At 41.4% G+C, this 23,128-nt stretch overlaps 2 protein-coding genes across 2 annotated transcripts; both read left to right on the top strand.

The window, feature by feature from the left end:
• Window positions 1–1,867: 1,867 nt before the first annotated feature.
• Window positions 1,868–7,200, top strand: wnt9b (wingless-type MMTV integration site family, member 9B). Its single transcript, XM_034143033.1, has 4 exons — window positions 1,868–2,103; window positions 2,763–3,016; window positions 4,490–4,755; window positions 6,175–7,200. Exons 1-4 carry the CDS (start codon window positions 2,018–2,020, stop codon window positions 6,634–6,636), a joined length of 1,068 nt encoding a protein of 355 aa, XP_033998924.1. The 5' UTR covers window positions 1,868–2,017; the 3' UTR covers window positions 6,637–7,200.
• Window positions 7,201–18,238: 11,038 nt separating this feature from the next.
• gosr2 (golgi SNAP receptor complex member 2) lies at window positions 18,239–23,067 on the top strand. The gene is made up of 6 exons (XM_034142709.1): window positions 18,239–18,418; window positions 18,651–18,715; window positions 20,272–20,380; window positions 20,859–20,991; window positions 21,612–21,752; window positions 22,249–23,067. The coding sequence occupies exons 1-6, from the start codon at window positions 18,390–18,392 to the stop codon at window positions 22,408–22,410; spliced, it is 639 nt and encodes a 212-aa protein (XP_033998600.1). The 5' UTR covers window positions 18,239–18,389; the 3' UTR covers window positions 22,411–23,067.
• Window positions 23,068–23,128: the final 61 nt, after the last annotated feature.

The following is a 23,128-nucleotide window of genomic DNA, read 5'->3' as shown; positions in this document are numbered from 1 at the left end:
ATAAAGATTCGAAGAACTATAGTGGAATGCTGTGGCATAGCATTCGCACTAAATACAAAAAGTGCAAGAATGTTGGGCATGCTTCTATTCAATTTGTCACTGTGTCACACTAAGTTTGAATCATTTTCATTATTCAAAGGACACATAAGTTCTTCAATTGGCCCATGTAATTGTTAAATATATGTGAGGCCTACTGGGTTATCAAGAAAGTAATGTATTTGTAGGTCCCTATAAAGCACAAATGTGTTATTTCCTTATTCCTGAACTTCACTACCTTATTTCCTTGTAAAGTATTTCATTGGTGATTTACAAAAACTATTTACTATGTAGTCTCTAAAGCATATTCCCTTGTCTTGATGTTTGTGTTTGAGTCACAGAATCAGAATACCTTTATTCGTGCCATGGGGGACATTTCACAATGTTACAGCAAAAGTGAAGATAGAGAAAAAATATATAAAACACTATCAGATAATGGGCATGCACAAAAAATATAAAAAATCATTTAAATTTGTAATAGATTATTCCAATTTACATATTGCACACAAGTGTAATTGCAAAACAGTGGTGTCGTAGTCTTGTTGGTTAATGACACATTCGGGAGAGATTTTTGTGAGAAATCAAATTGAAAATGTAAAATGTTTGGGTACAAATTAATATTTTGAGAGACATCTCCCTATAATCAAAGTGGAAATAAAACAACTGTGTTTGTAGAATTGAGTAAAGAGACTGTGATGTGACGTGTACCTGGGGTTGTTCAGAGGCCTGAGGCCAGTTCAACCAGTGTGACCAGTACTGCATTCTGTCAGCTCAGCGTCACTCAGGCTGTAATAGGAGACACCCCAGGTAAAAATGTTAACAGAGTTTTCAGAAATGCTTTGTTTAGATTACGCAAATTATGCAGTATCATATTAAATATTTGCTTATTTGCATACATTTTCATATCATATATCTGAACACTGGATTAAGCCAGGTTGAAATGTCTCCTTAACCAAAAATATGTGTGACCATATAATATATACTGTTTAGACATCACATATCTTCTTTTGGTGAAAATAAAATAAAAATGTCAAGCAAAGCAATTTTCAATGCCCAATATTAAAAACTAGTATATTTTGCTACATTTCCTCAGGTTTCATAAAATCCACTTACGTTCAGAGATGAATTTACATACTGAATCCACTAGATGGTGCTCTATCCATGTTTTCTTTTTTTATCTGAAGGACCAATGAAGTTACATGACTGTGTAGTTTTCACTTGAAGAACAAGCTGGAGGCCCTTTACTAATATATTTGTATGTTGTTGTCCTTTAATCTCAGGTTGCATGGGTCTTTTAGTAACTTATCTTTTGGGTGAATGCTGTGTTTTGAGTTGTTTGGAAGATTTGTGGATTTTGTTGCTTTATTGCAATGATTATATTTTAATCACTTGTAAAGTGTGGGAAATCTCTTTTTGGTTTCTCCATGTTCAAGGACACTGCAGATATGCTGCCATTATGGGTCATGAAACCACCATGTTGTTTTAAAAGAAGCATCCTGCTCAACAGTAAAGCTGACAAATAAAAACCTCTGACTTCAAACAAAGTGTTTTAACTACAGAGTTTCCCTGGGGGGGGGAAATATGAATTTAGCACAAACAATGTCTTGATCTGAGGTTTTGGTTCCAGTGCTTAACCAGGAGGACCGCATAGAACATGATGGATAGGTACCCAGGTGTATTGGAGCTCTCTACATCACACCAGGTAAACACACTTTGCAGCTCCGTCCACCTGGGTGGCGTAACAGTGGGAGGGAACATACAGTAACAATATTGAGAGAATCCAATGAGGGTGCAGCAGGACGATGCCCCCCCTCCCCCTATTCCCCAAAGGGCCCTGCCTCCCAGCGGACCACTGGGACCGGTGCAGCGGATTGAACGTCTGAGTGCATGTGGGGCCGCTTAAAGAGGTGCGCCGACCAGACGGCACAGACTTTCTCCGTTGAAGAATCAGCGAGATGAAGAGCAGCAACAACCCGGCACCATGCGCTCCAGGCTCCCACGGACCGCCTGCCTATTGCGACTCGTTGCACTCTGCATCCTCCTCTCGAACACTGCAGCTTATTTTGGGTCAGCTGATGTTGTTTTTTTTACTTCTGCCAAACACATTAATTGATTGCCATGTTGTTTTAACCCTTAGAGAAAACAAAACGGCAACCAGTAACCTTAAGCTAAATTACGCACGCGTAATTGCGCAGAAGCTAGTAAGGTGAATTGTTATTATGTTGTTTGAAACCGCTGTAGTTTTTCTAATTGTCATGCTAATGTTTGTGGGTTATCATCACCAGTGTTATTTAAGATGTATATCAACAACATTTGTGTTTTGGCTGTTTTCACGCGTTTTTCTCTGAGTTTGTTAAACTACCGTTGACGTTTTAACTTTATACGGACTTATGCTATATTGTTGACAGTATTTTTACGAGTCCAAAAACTGATATCTATTTGTGTTTTCTATAACATATATATCATATATATATATTTTATTTTTATTTATTTATTTTATTTATGGGAAGAGGAAATAACATTTGCAGGTGGCAAGCAAGTAGAGGAGTAGACAGCGTAAAACTAAGTTACAAATTCATCACAATCACATATTTTCTTTAGGTATAAAGTAACTGCAGTGATGGAATTATTAATGGAAACAATATCACCTTGATCGTGTAGACATACTTCATATCAAATGCTATATGAATGCAACTCACCTCATTTGTTTATCTTTGCATCCCCAGGCTGACAGGACGGGAACCCTTGGTGTTTTTACCTGGTCCGTTTTCCAATGAGCCTCCGACGGGCAAGGCCCACCTGAAGCAGTGCGAGCAGATGACTCTGACCCGGCGGCAGAAGAGGCTGTGTCGCAGGGAGCCGGGTCTGGCAGAGACGCTGCGGGAGTCGGTGCGCCTCAGCCTCCTGGAGTGTCGCTATCAGTTCAGGAACGAGCGCTGGAACTGCAGCCTGGACGGCCGGGGAAGCCTCCTGAAAAGAGGTAAGACTTAAACACCAAGTATTTTTACAGTAGAAAGCATTTAATTAAGCCATCATCCAAAGCGGGTAGTGCTGGGTTCGAACCCGTGACCATTCACTTGCGGATTCATGTCTTTAATCTTTATTTTTTCTTGAGTGACACAGCTGCCAGATGTTTTTTTAAATCTCCAACCCTGACATGACATGCAGTATGCTTTACATCTTTTCAGCTGAGTGTCTCTGAACAGGAGAGCATTATTGGGTGCTGTACCTTGAGGCAATGCAAATGATCTAAAAACCAAAGTGAGACAGGCCTGCAGTGATTGAAGAAATATGATAAGCAGTTGTTTGTCTTCAGTTGAGATATTATGAAAGTTTGGAGGCACGCCAGGAGACAGTTATCAAACATTATTGTTGTTTAACTTTAATAAAATGTTTGTACTGATGTGACATAAGTCACATGACAACACAGAGATAAGGTTAAGATAAAGTAAAAATAGAAGTGTGTATTGTCACAGAAAATAATATAAAATTAACACCAGTTATTGTATTATGTCTATCTTCTAAAACATAACGTTTTTAGAATATTAATTAAAATGGTTGTGTTGTTAATGCCTTACTTATTGCCTTGCTTCCTCCCTGTCGCTGATTTTAAAACACAGCAATACGTTTTAACTCATTTTAAGATATAAGTTTCCTTATTAATTTGAGTTTTGTCCGAACAGGTGACAGTCTAAATCCTTTTTAACATTTTATTTTGTGTTCATTAAGATGTTCTCCACACTCTTTTGCCTTCATACCTCCCCTAAAAAAAGTTTTCCAAAGGTTGTACTGAAATACTTTTTTCTATGACATGCTACAACCATTGATTAGCTACACTTGGGAGAAAAGATCAACATATTGGATATATCTCAAGTCCCCTGTAGGTCTGCTGTGCACAGAAAATGCTTTATGCATACGGATATCAGTGTGTGGGAGAACATGAACAGGTCAGCATGTAGATAATGAGGGAGTAGAAACCCTAGAAATGTGGTGCGGTGGACAAGCGCTCAAGCTCGGTGGTTATTTTTATCCCGGGAAAGCGCCCATTCCCAGAGGAAAAGGGTGGCATGATTAAACCACTTTCATCTGGGAAAATCCTTCCTAGTCAAAATAATAATTAATTGGATCAAAAATATACCCCAGTGACGGCTCTTGGTGAGGCAAATAACAGTGCGTAACCAAAAGGAAAGGTCAGAAGAGGAATTATGACACCAGAAAAACTTGCAGAATAATGCTGAGGTTGTAGCAAACCATGACAACGTAATGAGCTCTCTGTAAACATGTTGATGATTGTAAACCATGAATGAATAGACAGTTTGCCCTCAGAAGGCTTGACACAACTTGCATTTAAAGCTCTGTAAATGTAGCCCTTTAAATGTCCTATAGTCAAAAACAAACTGGTGTTTTTGACTTTTTACACAACATGTTCTAATCTCTCCTATATCTGTCCCAGCATTCAAGGAGACTGCCTTCCTTCTGGCAGTGTCCTCTGCGGCGCTGACTCATGCACTCGCCAAAGCGTGCAGCTCAGGTCGAATGGAGAGGTGCACATGTGACGACTCCCCCGGCATCCAGCATCGAGAAGCGTGGCAGTGGGGGGTCTGCGGGGACAACCTGAAATATAGCACCAAATTTCTAAAGAAGTTCCTCGGCCATAAGAAGGTCAGCAAGGACCTGAGGGCTCAAATCGACGCCCACAACATCAACGTTGGAATTCGGGTGAGTGTGAACAAATAAACCCAAAAAAGATTATAAATGTGACATCGAATGTGCTTCAGCAAAAGAGCCGCCTTGTCCCATTATGGGGAAGTGTCCTCCAGGGGAATCGCAAACATCACCTATATCTGAGCTCAATTAGTTGGGCTGCAATTTTACTTCACAATTATACCTCGTGCGCCATCAGAGGATACAGGATTGCGATCCTCACCTGCATATTTTCCCAGTGCCAGCCAGACAAACACCCCCTTATTTTCTGCTGTCGTTGGCCTTGGTTGGTGGATAACAGAGAGGCAGAGGGTGAGGCGCTGCAGCAGGGAGACAACATGGCTGTGGGATCGTTGGAGCCAGGTGTTCTCAGACATGATAAAGCTTGCTGTGCGGGCCTACAGAAAATTAAAGGTCTCATGTCGGAGAGAACGATTATAACCGTGGCCTCTTTTTAATATACGAGCAAGCATTTTTTTCCACTTACTGGATCACTGTGCTCTTCATAAATCCACCTAATGTTCATAACCACCACTGTGTAGCTCTGAAATAGCAGGCCCCGGGGTCCTGAAGCTCTCACCTAGGTAGAGCCAGTGGAGACAAAAAGAAAAAAAGAAAGCAGGAAGGGGGAACTATCTTATCTCATCTTTACTGAGATAAATGTTTTCCTCACTTTACACCAATGTGGCCAAGAAGAGCTGTGTGAACAACAACATGAGCTGGTTGGCGCTCCCCTCACCTCTCAGTAATGGTGCTCTGAAGCCCCTGAGGGGTTCATACCTGCAAAGGGAGGAACTGAGCAGCACTTTTCAACCAGAAGCCCCCTCTGGCTCCCTCTGTGTGACCTGTGTCTGGCCTCCGTCAAGACAGCGGCTCTCAGGCTGAGTGATCGCGCTCTCATCGCTGACCATCAAGCTCAGTGAACTATTAACCCAAACATCGTCGCACAACCGCCGCTGCATTGTTTTTGGCACTTCTTGCACAGAAATTCTTATCAATGTTTTCCATGAGCAGGCATGTACAAAGAACAGGGTGGAGAGATTCCACTGTCTGCACCGTTTGTCACCTATGCCTCGGGCTTCAGGAAAGAGAGACAGGAGAGAAGCAGACAGAGCTAGTTTCAACACATTGAGAAACAAAAAATTGCAAGAGCTGTCCAAGTGAAAAATGCGAGGTGAATGAAATACGACATTCTGAACAGTCCTCCTCAATCCATTATGTCAACATTTTTGACTGAGGTGGGCTAAAGGCGCAGAATCCGCAGACCACCACCCCTAACCCCCCTACCCACCCTTCAGGAAACTGTCTCCCTCAGTCCAGATAGACCTCCCAGATAAGAGGCCAGGTAATGAATCAAGCTGAACCAACTGACATCTCTGCATTTACCCCCCCCCCCCCCCCCCTCTCCCTTGCTTTTTCTCTCTCCCATCTCAGGCAGTGAAGAGCGGGCTGAAAACAACCTGCAAGTGTCACGGTGTCTCCGGCTCCTGTGCCGTACGGACTTGCTGGAAGCAGCTGTCTCCTTTCCACGACACTGGACGGCTGCTGAAGTACAGGTACGACACGGCAGTGCGAGTGCTGAGTGTCACCAACGAAGCCACCGGGGAGACGGAGCTGGCGGGGCCCCGGCGCCACGGCCAGAGCCTCCGCACCACTGACCTGGTCTTCCTGGAGGACTCCCCTAGCTTCTGCAGGCCCTCGCGGTACTCCCCGGGTACGGGGGGCCGGTCCTGCGCCAAAGACACCAGCTGTCAGAGCCTGTGCTGCGGACGGGGGTACAACACAGCCATGCGCCTCACCAGCCTCTCCTGCCACTGCCAGGTCCGCTGGTGCTGCCACGTGGAGTGTCAGACGTGTGTGAGGGAGGAGGAGGTGTACACCTGCAAGACCGCATAGAAGAAAGTAGAATGATCCTTTGGGAACAGAAACGTGAGAGACATTTTGACGTGGATGAACTATAAGCTCCAATCTCACACAGAGCATGTCTATGCAAATCTCCATTCAGACCTGCATGTTATTTGGGGAGGAATATACACTTGTAATATTATAATATTGCTGTTTTTTTTGCTAATCGTCACCGAATTGATACGCAGCAGCTTTCCTGTAAGTTAGGATGTTTGTAAACTCTGCTTTGGATGCACTGAAATCCCATTTCTTATGGGACTGAGCTCTTAAAACAGGTACTTGGACTGGATGTCACCAGCAGTACGTCGTCTCTAACAGTGATTTTACGTATTGTTATTGCATCGGCCCCTTCCACTTGACTATTTATTGTATCAGTCACTGTTGTACTGCTGCTTTATACCTTAACCTTCTTATAATTGCCACTAAGGCTAACATGGCCTTAAAGGGAATCCACCTGTCTGTCTTTCTGCCTGCTGTGGAGACATTTTTAGGAGTTCATCTTTGATTTAAAAAAAAAAAAAGCACTTAGATTGCTCTTGTTATGTATGATACAAAGATAATAAATCATGGTATGACTATTTAAAGTATATGTTTAAACCGAATCACTGGAAGCTTTGAGGGGTGCCACTGAAATACATTGTAACATGCATAAACAGGGTTATTGTGTAAAGAAACAAGCTGGGTTTTCAGTTGCTCTTATGGAAATGTCTATGGAAATGTCTACATGTAGCCTAATGTGTGCTCAACAGAACAAAAGGAAATACCTGGGGTAATAGTCAGGGAAACACCAAACACTGTCTTTGAAAAACAAAAAAGAATGTTTCATTTCTGAACATACCAACCCTCCTCTCTATTTATAGAAGCACGCACTATGCTATGCTTTCAAGTTTAAAATTGAACTATTCAGTCTTCAAAGTCTAATTTAGCCACATCTTTGTTCTACATGCCTTTGAAGTGGGCTAATCGTTCTCCTTATTTTCCTTAAATGCTAATTAAAGTAAATCCCAGTGTTTACTCACTTATCCCTACATCCACGACAACTCTTACAAGTCCATGTGTGCAGGTCAAAAGTGCACCCAAGAGGTTTATTTTATTGGCCAGTTTATGTTTTGTTTGAGTGATTCTGAACTTTATATATGATATGAATATAACTCATGTCAGGGCTCCAGGCTTATGACAACATGGAATCGTAATTTTTCTACCTCACTTCATCTTTTGGCAAATATCATTAAGATTTATGAGCTATGCAGAGTTATGTCCTGTCCTTTTGCATTTGTTTAAAGATCATAATTTAGATTTTCGTGTACAGTTCTTTTGAATTTTGCTTCAACACATCTCCAAATGTTGTTTTTTTTAATCTTGTTGCATTACGTTCTTATTTAAAATAAATACATACATTTGTAAGAGCGTTGTGTTGTGTCTTGTTCAGTTGCTGTAGGCGGTCACCTTCACAAACATGCACACACACACACACACACACACACACACACACACACACACACACACACACACACACACACTCCACACGCGAGTGCAATACACCTGCCTGAAACTCTGCACCCTGCACCTATGGAGCAAAACCACTTCCTGCTGATACTGCCCTGCCCTCCTTTTCATCTGAAAGGCCTGTGGTCTCGATGCATCACCCTCTAACCGCCCGGGTAAAAGGCACGGGGTGGGTGGGTGTTTGGCACGCATACAGGTGTTGTGCCTCTAGCCAGCACACCAACCGCGATGAAAATCATAATGACGATGATGAAAACGACGATGACTTGGATAAATGCTGTCTAACCGAGCGTTTGACCCCCGTCTCACCATTAGAAAGTTACTTTGGGCTGCACCAGATTGACGATGAGAGCCGTTTACATGCTATTATCCCTGAATCATAACTTTTCCACTCATTTGCAGAGCATCAGTGAAGCTGCAGCACACAGAGGGCTATTGTATGAAGTATTTATAGTGTGTGCTCTGGTGCTTTTGATGCTGCTCTCTAATTACTATGATTACACATTATTATTCCTTATTAGAACATCAACATGAGCCCCCAAGTATTGCAGTGAATTATAGGGCAATTTAAATGGACTCTCAAAGGTTTAATAACATTAAAAACCTTACAATGGATGCACAGTTTATTATATTGTTGGAGCAAATTATCTCTCAGTGTGATGAGTTTACTGCTTGCAGCTATCCCACTGCTTGAGAGACAAACATTAACAATCGTTCTACATGTATCTGAAAATCAAGTATTGGTTATTCTCATTATTGATTTGTCTGCAAATTATTTCTGGATTAACAGTCTATAAAGTATCAGATGATTGTGAAAATATGAAAGTTATGTTTTTAGATGTCCAGTTTGGTCAGTGCACTGGTCAAAGATATTCAGTTTAATATGATATAAAACAGAGAAAGCAGAAAATCTCCATATTTTGAGGAACAAAACAGCCTTTTCTGCTACTTTTTGCATGAAAAAATACTTAAACGGTAAATCCATTAACAAAATAGCTGGCAATTTAATTTTTGGCCGTTTGACCAAAACAAGTAGTAGGATTATTGTTAAAGCTTTAAATAAAAAAAGGTCAATTACGCATAGAATTCTTTGAATGTTTGCTTTTCTTTAGAATATTCAAACGTGACCAAAAGAAAAAAGCAAAGAATTGCATTTTCCGGCATAATAAAAGCATGTATCTCACAATTGTTTTAATTTTGGGGGTTGATCAATTCTCAAAGTTAAATAAACCATTTTAAAACGTGAACAATACATTGTTACTAAGCTGGAAACAGGGCTGTTTTACTTGGCTCACCAAAAGTGGACATTTTTTTGAAGAAATGTGGTTTTAACTGGAAAGCAACAACATGCTTTTGTCTATCTAATAAAAAGAAATATATTACCAATATCAACCCACGCTTTTATCCTTTGCTTCAATATTAATTTCCCCTCTTGGACAATAAAGTTGAAATCTTCAGTTCAGTGCTGCACAAGTGCGTCATCCGTCAGGTCATCCAAGTTCATATGCCGAGACTACTGACTCACTATATTAACTCGCCATATTATAATATTGCGGATCAATATTTAACTTTATTCAACATGAATGCTGTATTTTCATAAAGCGGCGTTCTTCTGAGAAGAGCGGTGGGATGAGAGAGAGGAGTGTGTCGCAGAGAGCGGGTGGACGGGGTTGAGATATTGAGGGACAGAAAGGAAAAATATGAGGATGGAGGGATGAGAAGGGATAGTTTGTGGCCCCGGGAGGCCTATCCCCTGCTGCTGCTGTTGTTGTTTTATAATGAACTCCTAAAGCCTTCATTTCCCTCACTACCCTGAGTCGGGGGGGGTGCAGCGATGGGGGCTGCTGAGTCCACAGCCGGATTCGCACGCACAAGCCCAGAGGGTGGCTGCTTTGAGCGGGGTGGGGGGTTGGACGGAGCAGGGGTGCAACAGGCAAGCTCCTCTGTGTGTGTGTTTGAAAAAGTCCTGACAGCAGACAGGTGAGGGCAGAAAAGGTTTTTGCATATGTGTGTGTGTGCATACTTGCCCTGTGCACACCTGTGGTCACTTCAGCAGGAATGATATGGGAGTGTGTGTTTGTAGTCTGGTTCTCCTGTGCGGGCAGTCAGCCGGCTGTATGCTGGAGCTTCTCTCCGTCACCCTGAATGGCATACACAATGTATGGTCACGCTGGTGGTAACACTATCTCTTGTGTCTGCACTGGCCTGGTTCAGGTAAAGGTTACTACGCTCTGATGGATGAAGAGGAATTGGCACACCGGGGCTGCTGAGGCATTTTTATGAGATATGTATTATATTTGCATTGTTTGGCGAAAAAAAAATATTATCCAAAGCAACATACATAGCTTTCGGGGTTTATACATCACTCATTTGTGTAAGAACAGTAGAAGTTAACTGAAGCGTAGAAGGCTTGGATACTTTGCTCAAGGACACAAAGCGCAAGGCCGTTCCTGTAATCGGAACCTGTGAGCCTCGGGTCAAACATCTACACCCTACACGACTTCCGCCTCTGAGGAGAAGGTGCTGAGATAGCATCAGTGCGGGGCCTAATCCCCACAAAACACTCTGACATGGCACAGAGAAACCATTAAATGATGAACAGGATGAGGGGGGACACAGATTTGGTGCAGAAGAAGAGGTGAGAGAGTGAGAGAGGCAGAGTTGTGAATACGGCATGGGGTAGGAATTTGGAATGTGAAATGACTAATGCAATTGCTCAACCCACAACAAGAACATGCACTGCCTAGAGCTACGACAAGGCTGAGTGCATACCTCTATGGGGGGGCCTAACGCAGAGGCCGGGGTGGACGGGGAGGGTGGCTGAGAGACCTGTGAGACGGTCAAATGAGCGGGCAGCACGGTTGAAATTATGGATTTACGTCTGAGAACAGAGAAGAGATGATTAGAGTAGAATAGATATTTAGTGCAGTCAAGATAGTCAGTGTCATCCTGTAATACCAGAGTCTAGCCTCTACAACTTGGAGAACAGCGTCATGTGAGATGGTCATTTGATTAATTTACCAACAGAAAATGCATATTCTTTCATAACGGATAACAAGTTTAAGTCTGTATTTTAAGCAGAATACCCAAAATGTATACTTCCAATTTCTCTAGATTTGTTCCTTTACAACAATACCCCCTATATGAATTCAACAAAATATATTTGGGTTTTAGGCTGTTAGTCGAACTTTCAGGAAATTATGACAGCATTTGGCAATGTCGGTCTAGATTGAAAAATATCAACTGTTAGATGGATAGCCAGACATTCATGGTTCCCAGATGATGAACCCTAGTGACTTTGGAAACTTTTCATCAGGTCAATATAATATTTGTCCAATACTTTGGTTTATGAACAAATATTGCAAAATTCATGACATTCCCATCGACTGTGGCTGACAAATCAACACGTTAGCCTTTTAAAATCTGAGGTGGTTATCGTTACACCTGCTATACATCAGCTTGTTAGCTTTGTACATGTGAGAATGCTTGAGTAGAGCCTCACAGAGTCTTGAGTCTGACATTTGATTGACCAGATGATGAATCAATTCTTAAAAAAACGCATCAACCGATGGTTCAATTGTGAAACGTAACCTCGCTACATCTTTATTCTGTTCATAAAGAGACATCACCTGACACTGTTGCACATAATTTCCTATGCGCATATACAAGCAACTGTAACGAATGTATAAAATATAAATAAATACATAAATGAATTAAGAATAGGGGTTAAAAGTCAAACATGGATATAACGGGGTTTTTGTTGTGAATACATAACAATTAGTTATATTCAAACATAATCTATTAACTATTTCAAAAACAAAAATTACTTTGAAAGCCTCTTTTAAAAAAAATAGTTTTATGACATTTTTGTAAAATAAAAGTTATATATCATGGAATCAATATATGACAAGTTAATGACTCCAGAAACTTTCAACCGACCCCTTGGCAGAGTGCCACACTGTGAATCCCTGTGTTACATTAGTAAATCAACATTATAAATAAACATTTTCAATCAAAACATCTTGCCCAGCTTGGTAGAAATTGGTTAAAAGATTGAGATGGAGGCTTGAGAGGAGGTGGCTAACTACAGAAAGAAGAAGCGTAACGCAGTAGGTGGGGCAGCACACTGCAAAGTGTTGTGACTAGATTCCACACAGCAAAGATGCCTGGCATATGTTTACTGGCATCCGTCTTGACCAGTCCCTGGTTACCCCCCACCCCCACTGGGAAACTCCTGGAGGAGACTGTTCCCATGCTACTTCACAGAAACACCTGCAGCGCCAAAAAAAAGGGTTTACATAGCAGCCGCTGTGATAGTACATGATATGCTCCCATATGACTGACTCCCAATGCCCATTTTACCGCACTCCTCTGCTTTTCTCTCAGCTGCAAACACACCCCCCCCACACACACACACCCACACACACACACACACACACACACACACACACACACACACACACACACACACACACACACACACACACACACACACACACACACACACACAAACACACACACACACTGACCTCCATTACAACCACAACAAAACGTTCCCAGATCAACAATATCCCATAAAGGGAAACACAGATAAAGGGAAGAGCTATGTGTTCCCTAAACCAGCAACATCTCCCGGAAAAAGTCTAGAATGTCGCTGTGCTTGTTTGCTAAAATATCTGCAGCTACACAACAAGCTTTATCTCAAATCAGCCGTGAACAGATTATGAAAGAAAAACATGCTATTGGACACAATAACGCAAAATGAAACAAAAACTGAAAAAAACAAGCGTAGTTGTTTTGAGTCATTTTGTAGTTGTTTTCCAGCTCTGTTTCGTTTGCATCTCTCGATGGTCATTTGTGTCTTATTTTTAATCCTTTTGCATTTCCTTTTGCATCTGCTTGTAGTTGTTTTGCATTGTTTGCGTTTGTATTGCACATTTTAAGAGCCGTTTTCCTCCTCTTTGTAGTTCTTTTAGCGTATATTTGTAGTAGTTTTGCTACTCTTGGTATTCATTTTGCATCTCTTTATAAGATTTATAGTCTCTTTGTGGTTGGTTTGCATCTCTTTTGTTATCTCAGGTCATTTTGTGTCTCTTTGTAGTGGTCTTGCATCTCTTTGCGGTAGTTTTGAATTGCTCTGTTGTAGTCTTGTGTCTCTTTGTTTTCCTTTTCCCTTTCTTAGTGGTTGTTCGAGTGTCTTTTTGACGTCACTCCATAAAGAGGTTTTGATACTCACAAGCCAACTGCCGATCACCTTCTTACTCTGGTAATATCAGATTCCTGGTGGGGTGGGGGGGGGGCCTGTGCCGCCCCTGGTCCCCCTTCGGCCCCGCCTCTGGACCCCTTTCCCACCAAAACCCACAGAGACACTGGGAGCTTATGAGTTTCTCCTGTCATCTCTGACAGGCCCTCATTTGCTTTCATTCAGCGTCTCATCACGGCTTCAAAGACGAGTGGATCATCTCCCTCGGGGGGAGTGAGAAGATCAGTGTGCCTCCAAAAAATGACTGGTATCCAAAAATTGTTGACCCAGGGCGATTTTGCTCCTCATAATTGGCTTCTTCACTTTGTCTGTCTTGGGCAATCATTGGAGAATGATGATGTATTATATTGCATGGAAAACATCATTAAGTATGTTGTTTATAAGACATTCAGTAACGTATAATTTTCTCTTGATGAACAAAACATTGTTATAGCGGGGTTAGTCACGTAATACACAGAGTGCTTTTTTTCCTCTACCAAACAACAACTCTGCTGCCATGATGTCTAACCAGGACAGGCAGACTGATCCAGCGCTAAATCTTGTTTGGTTCCAGCTGGAGCCCCTAAAGGAGCAAAGCTTCGCACCAGGAAATAGCATTCTTTGACAATCCAATGAGGCGGCCACACACAAACAGACACATACAAACACACATATAGGCTATAATATATACACTTTACTTAATATTCTTAGATAAATCATTGTAATACTCTGCCAAAGCTCTAAATTGGTAAACATATGTACGGTGGCCCTGAAGTGCAAGTCAAAACAACATTTCACAAAACACTACAGCATTTCACAAAACACCACAGCATTTCACAAAACACTTCAGCATTTCACAAAACACTACAGCATTTCAGAAAACACTTCAACATTTCAGAAAACACTACAGCATTTCACAAAACGCTACAGCATTTCACAAAACACTTCAACATTTCAACTTTTACGGAAAGGGTATTCCTTTAGGGAGAACACTTCTTGTTTGTGATTGGACAGAGCCAGCCAGAGAAGCACTGCTGTGATTGGTTGTTTTTGCTGCCAGTCAAGAAATGACGCTTCGTGATTGGTCAGCACCTGACAGCGCAACATGTCCCAACACATCAGCCGTTAGCTGTTAGCACACACTCAGTGCTCACAGCTCCTCATATCTGTTCAGAAACTGGACAAAAGTTAAACATGTACAAACCACAGACTGTCTGGCGAATACAGTCGCTGCTTTATTTCTGTCTGTATGACGTTGTTGTGAGTTTGGACGGAGCAGCTACAGGTTAGTTTAGCCTGATCGATCTGATCTCCATTCAGAAACCACGCATTTTAAAAGGTTTTTCGCCTGCCGTCTTGTCTGCACTTGTCAAAGCATTAATTCATGTTTTTTACTAACCGGTATCAGTATGTAGTTACTTCAGCATCATTTTGAAACGTGTATTACAATTAAATCACGGTAAAATATGTTCATTTTGTTGTAGTTGGTATCTACCAAAGTATTTGCATGGATATAAGCCCCGCCCCCTCTCCAGCGCGTCTTGTTTGAATGACAGGAGTAAACACAGCTGACAGCCGCGGTGAGACTCGAGCGATTAGAGCGATGCGAATATTCGGGGCTTATCTCCATGTAAATATTTAAAACTAGCTATTCCTTAAAGGTGGGGTAGGTACGTTTGAGAAACCGGCTCGAGATCGCTAGAATTTGAAAATACACAACCGGAGAAAATCTGCCACTTCATTATAGAGCCCCTCCTCCAACACACACGAACGCGCACATGACCAATGAGGGCACGAGATAAGTTTGTGCACAGATGGAAGGCTGACAGGCAGGTAGGCCATCCAGTTATTTTAGCCGGGCCGGCTAAAATGATTGGTCGTGCTTTTTACAGTACTACGGCTTCCACAGATGAAATTTTTTTATGGATTTTTTGTCAAAGCACTTAAGATATTCATTGCTATCGGGATGTTAAGAGCATTCCATGGAATATAACAAAAAGTGTATCTCGAGCCGGTTTCTCAAACTTACCTACCCCACCTTTAACACTATTCAAAATACTGCTTATATGTAAACAAATCAACAATAATATTACATTTATAATATTTAATAATTAAACTGCACTTTACTGATAATACCAGAGATGTTTAACCTGTAGAATATATTTGAAAATACTATATAGTGACATCTAGTGGTGAGGTTGCAGATTGCAACCAACTAAAATACCCTTCTTCTCACCCCTCTCTTTATAAGTGAGACGAAGAACTACGTTGACCCATAGGTAACGTAAACCTGCAAAGGCACTCCCGAGAGCCACAATTTGGTTTGACTATTCTGGGCTACAGGACTTTATTATTATTTTCACTCTTTGGTATTGCTAATTTTACTTAAGTAAAATATTTAATAGTTTTGCACTAATGAAGCGCACTAATTCATGAGGGAAAAGGAAGAATCCAATATTCAATCTGTACTTTGCTTTGAAATCTGTAAAAAAAAAAAAAAAAATTATACACAAACACAAAAGGAACCTAATATGTAGACCTTGGTGGAGGTAAGCTGGACAAAACCCAAGCTTTGCATTGTGCATGTGCATAACACTAAGGTAGTGACGAACTAGGTGTAACCACATGTGAGCTCTCGGTCAGTTGGAGTGGCGTGATCGCACTCCACACCTGGAGTCTGGATTCTAGTTTGTGCCCGTGGTGCTCAGGTGTGGAGGAAAACCAGTAAGCTCATCTCATCCTTTCCTCAGGGCTGAGAGATAAAGGACAGACAGAGAGAACCCCACGACCTTCAGAAAGAGAGCGCAGAGAGAGAGAGGTAAATGTGCATTTGTACTGTTTGGAAACGTTTAGAAGGGGGGCCTTACTTCTCCCTTCTTCCACCTCTTTCCTGAGCAACAGGTTAAAGCCTTGCACATCCAACCACTGCCCTGGGGATGTGTTATGACAACCGAAAATGGTGAACAGCGAGAGCAAGAAGTGGCATGAACAGATCCCAAGGTTGCTGACATGTGGGGGTGGGTGAAAAGGACCTCTGTTGAGAAGTGTCTAGCCTGAAGATACAACCATCAACTCAAGTACCATCAGGCAGCCGCGGAAGACTATCTGGGCCGACTTGTGATTGCTGTGCTGAAGGAGGTAAACAAATACGGCTATCATTGACACACAGGAGCTTGAAACAGCTCACTGCACTAATAAGGATGCTTGAGTCTACTTTGCTGGCTCCTGCGCCGTGATGGAGGCTTGGATCGAGGTGATTGAGATGTGGTTTTGTGAAGGTGCCAGGCAGCGCCCCGGGATGATTTTCCTCACACTAAATCACCAAGGAACTGCTGTGAAATTCTCACAGCTTGTTCTGGGAAGTCCTATCATGCCACTTTCACACAGTACTCACAAACACACTTCCTCTGACTGACATCCTCTCCACCGTATGCGGGGACTTACTGGGAAGTTTGATATCATTAGTTTTGGTGTCTCTGACCGCAGGCTAAAAGAAAGCCTCTGGATGGACAGGCAGGAATATCCTGACACCTATCTGTGGAAAAAGAGGATAGCCTTATTAGACTGAATCAGGGCGAGCTGACAAAAGCTAGCCCCAGGACATGTTACACAGAGTCTTTCCTGTCACATGTCTACATGTCAACAGATTATGCTATATGCTCTCAGAGTTTGTCTTAGGTTAGGGGGAAGGATCTCTGCAATCACACCTGTCAGCTACTACGCTGAAGAGAATATCAAATATAATGGAAAATATTGCCTGCAGCCTAGATTTAAATTTGGGAAGTTTAGCATCAATTGAATGACCTCAGCGAAATGTCGACTTGTTCACAAAGGGGGTTGTCAGCCATCATACCTGGATTCAGTGTCTGCATGACATTCAGTGGTAGCATTTGGTGTTTTGTTCCCAGAGTCCTCATTAAGAGATGAGCTATTTTTGCACAAGTGAACAAAATGGTCAAAAATCCATTCAGCCACTGTCGGGATGACAATGTCTAGTAAAGAAAACTGTCTGCGAGTCTTTAATTGTCTAATACATCAGTAGGCTACCATAGGAGAGCGATTGCAATATATTGACCCGGGGATTCATACACTGAACATTTGATACAATGTTATTTTTAAATAAGAATAAATTGAAGTCTCCTCAATGTGTAATTTAAAGAGGATATTAAGCTGGGGAACATAGCACTTATATAGCATGTATATAGTATTTTGCAAAACATAAAATGCGGCTCAAAATGCTTACAAGAGAAATAAACAACACAAAGACACAAACAGTATAACCTAAAAATAAAGTCCTAACAAGTTAAAAAACAAGATACAAGATGGCTACTTGTACTAGTGGAATTAAACTTCCTCTGAACTACAAATAGAAGCTGCTTGTGTTATTTGTGATGGGTGTTTTTACCAAACTCTTGGTGCATAAAAACAGAAAGCTGCTCCACCATACCTTGTGTAGGTCGATGACAGTACACAAACCAAGAATAATAATTAATAAAGCTAAATATCCATGGTGTTTTGTATTAGGTTTCTTATCAATGTGTCTGCTACTGAGTGCGTTTCTACATAATGTTGTACGAGCGAAGATCGTTAATTCAAAGACTAAAAACATATATCAAACTACTCTTATCAAAAAAGAGTATAAGCTATGGAACGACCTTCTCAAATATTTTAAACATTGCATTACCTCAATGCAATGTCTGAGAAACAGCTGCCACCTGAGCAACTATATCTGCAACTCCGTTTCTAAAAATCGAGGCAGAGTGAGCTCTCTGTATTTTCCCGCCGCACTCTCTCTATCAAAAGGTGACGCTGCACAACTTCCGCTTTCCCATTTCCGTACACAAACGCTCAGCTGATGACGTGTACACTCTACCACCGTTAGCTGGCTAGCTAGCTAGCCCAGACACCTGTCAGAATAATAACGGTGTTATATGAGAATAAAGCAAAGTTACAACACATAAAGAAACACGGAGGAAACTCCAACAAATCGCGGAAGATGGAGGCGCTTTATCATCAGACAAACAAGTAAGTGTATCTTCTGTGGAAACTGTAGACACTCAGATAGCTAACGAGCTAATTACATGCGATTGAACTTCATTTGATTGAAATTTAGCAAAGAAATATCACCTTTGTGGGGTTTATATGGTCGCTAAAAGCTTCACAAAGATGATTGTTCACGTCCATTAATGTTATCGGGTTTGTAGTTATGTACTGTGTTGGTTCCGATCCATTAACGTTATGTTTTATTCTTCTTTAGAAAAATCCAGGAGGTGCAGTCTTATATGGGAAATCTGGAGAGGACGGATCGTCAGTCAGTCCACTGTGAGTAGAAGCTACACCGTTTAAACTGTCCCACTGTTATGAATATTAGTGTTAATGCAGTCATTTATAAAGCAGGTGAGGATTGACTTGTACTAAAAAATAAATACAAGCACACTGACAATAAGTTAAAACAATAAACTAAAGTTAATCAAAATAACAGATTTACCATATGCCAAACATACCACTGCCAGATGTCCAATTATAGTCCTAAAATGATGTTTGAATAGTGTTCATGTAATAGTGTCCACCCCATTATCATATTATAATATTTCCTTCCTTTACCATAACCAGCCTGCTTTTGTGACAGTTTCAAAGAGCTATATACTACATAGAAAGTGTCTCCTTATTTAACACATCAACATGTAACAAACAATTATCAATATAGGCACCTACTCGCCTGAGTTATGAGCTTGGACACAAAATTAGAATTAGAAGGTTTTATATCCAAGTGGTTTTCTAACAAGAAATGTGCCTTTGTGTGCATACAATGATGTTAAGAGAAATAAAAAATTCAAGAACATAAACAGAATGGGAAAAAAGAATAGAAAAAGTAGGCTACAACAACATATAAGAAATGCTATAAAAAATATGATAATACATATTATGAACAATATGTTAGTTTAGTGCAGGATGACCACTTTACCCTAATGCTCAGAAAATAGTGTTCAATCGTTTCAACCTCATTTATTAGGGTATAGGATATTATCTCAAAAGCCAGCACTAACTATTTTTGTTGATGCCACCACTTCTGGCTCGTTTGTTCTTTAAATCCTTAAATTCTAATTCAGTACAGACTCCTTGTTATGGCTGCCTCCCCTGATATAATGACGGAATGAAAGGAGGGGAGGTGGTGTCTCTGGAGGATTGTTCTCTGTGTTTGGTGCCGACTCAAATCAGTGGTGGGCCAGGCTGGTGCCAGGACAGGAAGGAGCAGGGTGGGTGCAGTGACTGAAGCTGGGAGGGCTTCTTCTAGATAATGGTGGGAGCCAGGCAGTAGACAACCCCCCCCCCTTCCTAAAGTGTGACATCAACTTGTGTTTTAACCCAGAAGAGGATGTAGCATTCATGACTAATGGGACGGAGAAATAATCACCTACAAAAACTAAATAATTGATAAAGGATTTTTTCATGCTGAAATAGCAGAAAATGCTAAGCTCTCAAATATGAACATTGCCTTATTTTCTCTGTTTTATTTCCTATTTTCTAAACTGAATACCTATTACATTTTGACTGACAAAACAAGCCATTTAAATCCAATCCCATTGGACTTGGGGTAGCCATTTCCCACAATGTTCTGACATTGTATGGACTAAATGAAAAATTGATAATCAAAAAATCAGGACAACTATTGTTAGTTGGCGCCTAACTAATAAGGAGAGTTATTCTGCTAATTAAAACCACTGAAGTCACTCTGGAATAAACACCCAGAAAGGAATAGTAAATCTAACTTTCAGACAAATGTATTACATTTATGTTGAATGGATCAAAATGATAAATGAGGTCTTCTTTCTTGTAATTATACCGTATTTATTGTATTCTTTTTCTCATTATTCAAGTGTTAGAGAATGAGCTACAGGCTAGAACCGACCAGATCTTCAATCATCTTGAACGCCTGGAGATCCTAGCCAGCAAGGAGCCACCAAACCGCCGCCAGAACGCCAAATTGTGAGTTTGCAGTGGCCCAATTGATGGTGACCCCCAAAGCCCCAGAGCTGGCAGGGACAAGCCATATCTCATAAAGGCACAGAACAGGGTGTAGAAGAGGAGATGCGTAGCCCTGTGGCGACGTGGCTCTATGAAAACATTTCCTCAGGAGCCCCGTCATCACCAGCATTCCTGCTGCATTGGGCGAAGACTCGTTTCTGAGCTGGGTAAACAGGCCTTAGGGGACACGGTACACCCCATCCCACATCACTCCTCAGATCTCAGTACAGCTCCAGTTGGGTCTGAGTGAAGCCATGGAGACCGTGAGAAACACCACATGAGATCTGAGGGGAAAAAGATGTTCTCATCAGCCGAACAATTACAAATAGTTACAATAAACTGAGGTGCAATGACGCGTTGTCATAAAATATGCTGTGGAGCGTTTTCCAACTTCATATCAACGATGAATCACCAGTGTTCTTTATTTGCTTTCCCTCAGGCGAGTGGACCAGCTGAAGTATGATGTCCAGCACCTTCGCACCGCCCTGCAAAACTTCCAGCAGCGACGCTACGCCAGAGAGGCCCAGGATCGAGACCGGGAAGAGCTCATGAGCCGCACCTTCACCACCAATGTAAGTACCTGAAAACAGGGTGGCAAGTAATACAAAACAATACTGTTTGGCACAGTAAGGTTCCCTTTGTACAAAACATGGAGAGGCAGCATTTAGCTATTATGCCCCGACACTCTGGAACAAACTACCCAAATCATGCACGTCCGCAGAAACGCTTACCATTTTTAAATCGAGACTAAAAACATATCTCTCTGCCGCTGCTTTTAATTGAGCTGCTCATATTCGAACTACAGTATGCCTTTTAAACATGTATTGTATACCTGTGGTGTTTATTTTAATTTTATTATCTTTGCTTTGTAATGCCTGTTGTAAAATGCCATTATATAATAATGTGTTTTACTGTATTTATTCATAAAAAGTCTTTTAATTTGTTTTGTAAAGCACTTTGAATTGTCGCGTACAGAAAAGTGCTATATAAATAAGTTGCCTTGCCTTGCCTTGCCTTTGTTGCACCTGAATGCAGCATACAAAGGTCCAAGTCCTCTGACAAAAACGTGTTGGTGAAAATGTGATAGTGCTCCATGAACTTTGATTCTTCATCTGGTTGTCACACGTGCTTGTTTCCGCAGTGGAGCATGTGATAACTCAGGAAGATAAAGTGTTATATTTGTGTTCAATAGGACGCAGATACCTCCATCCCCATAGATGAGACCCTACAGTTAAACTCCAACTTGCAAAACGCACACAGAGGCATGGACGACCTCCTGGGCAGCGGCAGTAGCATGCTGAACGGTATTAGAGACCAGAGATCTACACTGAAGGTGAGTGCATATGACTTTATACAAAATAGGCAAAATAATCTATCTTTCCCCTCTCTTTTTTCTAAATAATGGCCCAGTTCAAAAGGTTACATTTGATGGATCTGCGGTTTAAATTGTATGATGCTTGACCCAGTTTCTGGTGTCCACATTGATCATAATGGTCCTATTGTTAGTGTGCGTATGCTCGGCTAGAGGGTGAGTCCTTGTTTCCAGGGAGGAGATGGTCTTCCTGGCTGTGCCTCAGGCCTCGTCTTATCAGGGTGTGTCTGCTGATCAGCACTCATGGCGCGGTTGTCTCGCCATGAGAAACTTCTGACGGAGTGGCGCGTCAGACAGGGTGTTGGCACTCAATGTCAACCAAAATCAAACTAATTAGTTTCGATAATTACACTGTGTTCTTATAATGCCTGAATTGTCCATAACATGTTGTATTTATGGCTTAATCTAACTTGTGAGATCATTAGTGTTTACATGGCTCTGTTTTGGCTCTGCACAGGGGACCCATAAGAAGATGCTGGATGTGGCCAACATGCTGGGCCTGTCTAACACAGTGATGAGACTGATAGAGAGGAGAGCCACCCAGGATAAGCTCATCATGGTTGGAGGCATGCTGCTGACCTGCGTCTTCATGTTCCTGGTGATCAGATACCTGGGCTGACCCCCGTCCAATCACAGCGGGCGTTTTCTGATCCGTCGTGGACATTTCTGCAGGACATCATCCCTCATGATATGAAAGAACTTAATTTTTATTAGATTTGACTACATTTCTTGAAATAAATTGTGTCAGTTTTTTTTCCACCATTTAAATGATTATTGGCACGTGAGAAACAGTGAAGCCCTTGATTACATTCAGTATTTTATTCCACTTGAAGCTCCAAAAGAGCATTGAACTCTGTCTCAAATTTATATTCTATTGTTTTTATCCAAACCACTCTGATGCTGTAAATCACTCTTGTGAATGGACCCAAATGGCTTTTTCTAAAGAATTCACACTGATCTTCATACTCAACTTGCTCTCCTCTCCAGTGAAAAGCCCTTTCTGTGTTTTGTTCCTGAATCTGTCTGTAATGTTATTCTGCCTTCATAGAAATACATACAATTCTCCATGTTTCATTATAAGGCATCTCAAGAATAATCCCATAAGATGTTTTTGTTTTATGTTTTAAATAACAGGGTTGCAACAATAATCTACAATGTAAGCTACAGTTAATTTGTTATTGTTTATATAGTTTCTCTAGGATGTAACCTTGGGTCAAATCTCACTATGTGAGTGATTTAATTCTCTTAATAAAACAAAACATGTTTCATTGCATTGTATAGCTTCAACTGACTCGTCTTGTAACAGGAACAAAGTGCAGGTCACATTGTGTTAAACA

This window comes from Trematomus bernacchii, unplaced genomic scaffold (genome assembly GCF_902827165.1).
Source record: "Trematomus bernacchii unplaced genomic scaffold, fTreBer1.1, whole genome shotgun sequence".
NCBI classification, from domain to species: domain Eukaryota; kingdom Metazoa; phylum Chordata; class Actinopteri; order Perciformes; family Nototheniidae; genus Trematomus; species Trematomus bernacchii.
The sequence above is the reverse complement of the archived record's forward strand: the minus strand, read 5'-3'. Positions and strand labels throughout refer to the sequence as shown.